Raw genomic sequence first — 2,232 nt, 5'->3', positions numbered from 1 at the left:
GAATACTGTGCCATAAACAAATCTTCCATAGCGGGGAAAAAGAGCGCAGGATGCATATACTCAACTCCAACCATCGCCGTATAGTATTTATTGGCAATCGCTAACATTGTATTCATATTAGTATTAGTAGTATTAATAGTATTAATATTATTACTAGTATTAATATTAGTAGTGCTTGTCATTCTCTGATAGTTTTCATGTTGTTCCTTCTGTGGAGGCCATTCCATTGTAAAGAAGCGATGATCATTAAGGGAAACATAAAACCAATCCAGTATATTTCTTGTATGAATACCAATAAGAGCTACTCTGTTTTCTAACCTGGATCCACGCTTGTATGGAATCTCCCTTTCATTACTACTACTATTTCTATTCTCCTTCTTCTTCTTCTTATCATTATTATTATTATTATTATTATTACATTTGTCCACACGACATGTCTCTGGCCAAAGTGTATTATGCAATATTTGTAAAACTCTCGCAGCCCCAGAAAGATCTCCAGCAAGTAAACCACAGGTTTCTACCCCTTCAGGTAGTACTTCATATCCACTAGAGTGAGAAATATACTCAAATCCATTATTTACACAGGCATCATACCATATTCCATCTCTTCTTGTTTTTCTCATAGTGTTATGATCATCATTATGAAATACCATCAATACACGAAATAGACATCTTTCCGGTATAGAATCCCAGAGAATCTGTTCAGGAGATATGGATTCATCTACAATTAAAACACAGCCAGTTGTTAAGGTAGACTTCTGCAGTAATTCCTCTCCTAACACTGTGGAGGTATTTCTCCTATTAGATCTTTCACTATCTGTGAGGATTGTAATACACACATCTGTAGAGAAGTATTTATTATTAACAGGAATATCAGGTAAAGATATACAATCATTATCATTATCATCATTATTATATAATTTGAAGGCAATTTCTTCTGGCCATCTTAACAATTCCGCTGCCAGTTGAAGTGCCAGACCAGTGTGAGATGTGCCATACTCTAAAAGAACTAAATGACCACATGGATCTGTACACGTTGTTGTTGATGTTGTTTTCATTCTTTTTTTTTTCCCCCAATAAGAAGAAGAAAAAGAAAAAGAAAAAATCCTAATATCCACACACACACACTCTCTCTCTTGTGTATACACAAGAAGAAAATAATAATAACAACAAGAAAAAAAGGGTCAATGAAAAAGAAATAAATTGAAAACTCTGCATTATATTCTTACAATAAGGTTTCATAACACAGTCTGTTTCCTTTTCCAAAGCCCCTTTTTTTCCTCTTCACAGTTTTCTACTTCCAATAAAACTTTGAATACTTTCATCAAACGTATTATTATTTTTTTTTTCTTTCTTTCTTTTTCGTTGTCAAGAAGAGTGAAAATTACATATAGATACAGAGAAGAAAACAAAAAAAAAAAGCCCAAAAGGAAAGGTATTGCAAAAACTCATAGAATACAGGAGGTGTTATCTATCTATCTATATACATACATATATATATAGATAGATAGATATATATATATACACCAGTGAAAGCCATCTGAGCAGAAGACAGCAGAGAAAGGAGGAATAAATTTACGGGCAAAGAAAAAAGAAAAAGAAAAAGGAGGTAGCACATATACCCCTTTGATCCCAACACTATGTAATCCAAGAACATATAAAGAAAGAAGAATAGAAAAAAAGTGAAAAAAAAGCCCAATTTGTTTTTTTTCTTTATTTTTAGCAGGTGGCAGTACTTTCACGTAAAACCCGCATAAGTCGCGCATCATAAAATCGACTGAGATGTATATTATCCGTCAAACCACAGGATGGAAGAGATTCTACAATATTTATTCTATTCTCTTTTTGCTTCTTCTTGTTCTTTTTCTCCTTCTTGCAATTGCTGCTGTTGCTTTTGTTGTTGTTGTTGTTGTTGTTGTTATTATCAAGATCATCAACAGTATTATTATTATTGGCATCTAAACATACCTCCGACACAAACCCCATCGTAGCAGGAAGTTTGGTTGAGTCCTGCACGACTAAACACGAGTGCCGCACACACGCCCGTGGAACTGCAGATCTCACTGTATATATAGAATCACCACTACTTACACTACTACACACTGTTCTTCTTTTTGTAGTAGTAGCAGTAGTGTTAGTAGCGGAATAGGGCCGAACAGAACCGGTCGTTCCATTTGATTTAATATTTGGCATAAATGTCCTTCCAGAGAAGAGTCGACTACCTTCACTGCT

The 2,232-nt window shown here is 34.4% G+C and overlaps 2 protein-coding genes across 2 annotated transcripts in view; both read right to left on the bottom strand.

Moving 5' to 3' along the window:
• Nucleotides 1-2: 2 nt before the first annotated feature.
• On the bottom strand, nucleotides 3-1,058 carry TM35_000151460 (uncharacterized protein; the record flags this gene model as incomplete). The annotated part of the gene is made up of 1 exon (XM_029025798.1): nucleotides 3-1,058. A coding segment is annotated over one exon (1,056 nt), but the record flags the coding sequence as incomplete, so codon positions are not given.
• Nucleotides 1,059-1,719: 661 nt separating this feature from the next.
• Nucleotides 1,720-2,232, bottom strand: part of TM35_000151450 (uncharacterized protein) — a gene marked incomplete at both ends in the record, with an annotated part of 987 nt that continues 474 nt past the window's right edge. The window contains one exon of the mRNA XM_029025797.1: nucleotides 1,720-2,232. This exon is cut by the window's right edge and continues 474 nt beyond it. Coding sequence (XP_028882780.1) covers nucleotides 1,720-2,232 — 513 coding nt within the window.

The sequence above is a fragment of the Trypanosoma theileri genome, assembly GCF_002087225.1.
Source record: "Trypanosoma theileri isolate Edinburgh chromosome Unknown TM35_Tth_15_V1, whole genome shotgun sequence".
Classification (NCBI taxonomy): Eukaryota; Euglenozoa; class Kinetoplastea; order Trypanosomatida; family Trypanosomatidae; genus Trypanosoma; species Trypanosoma theileri.
The sequence above is the reverse complement of the archived record's forward strand: the minus strand, read 5'-3'. Positions and strand labels throughout refer to the sequence as shown.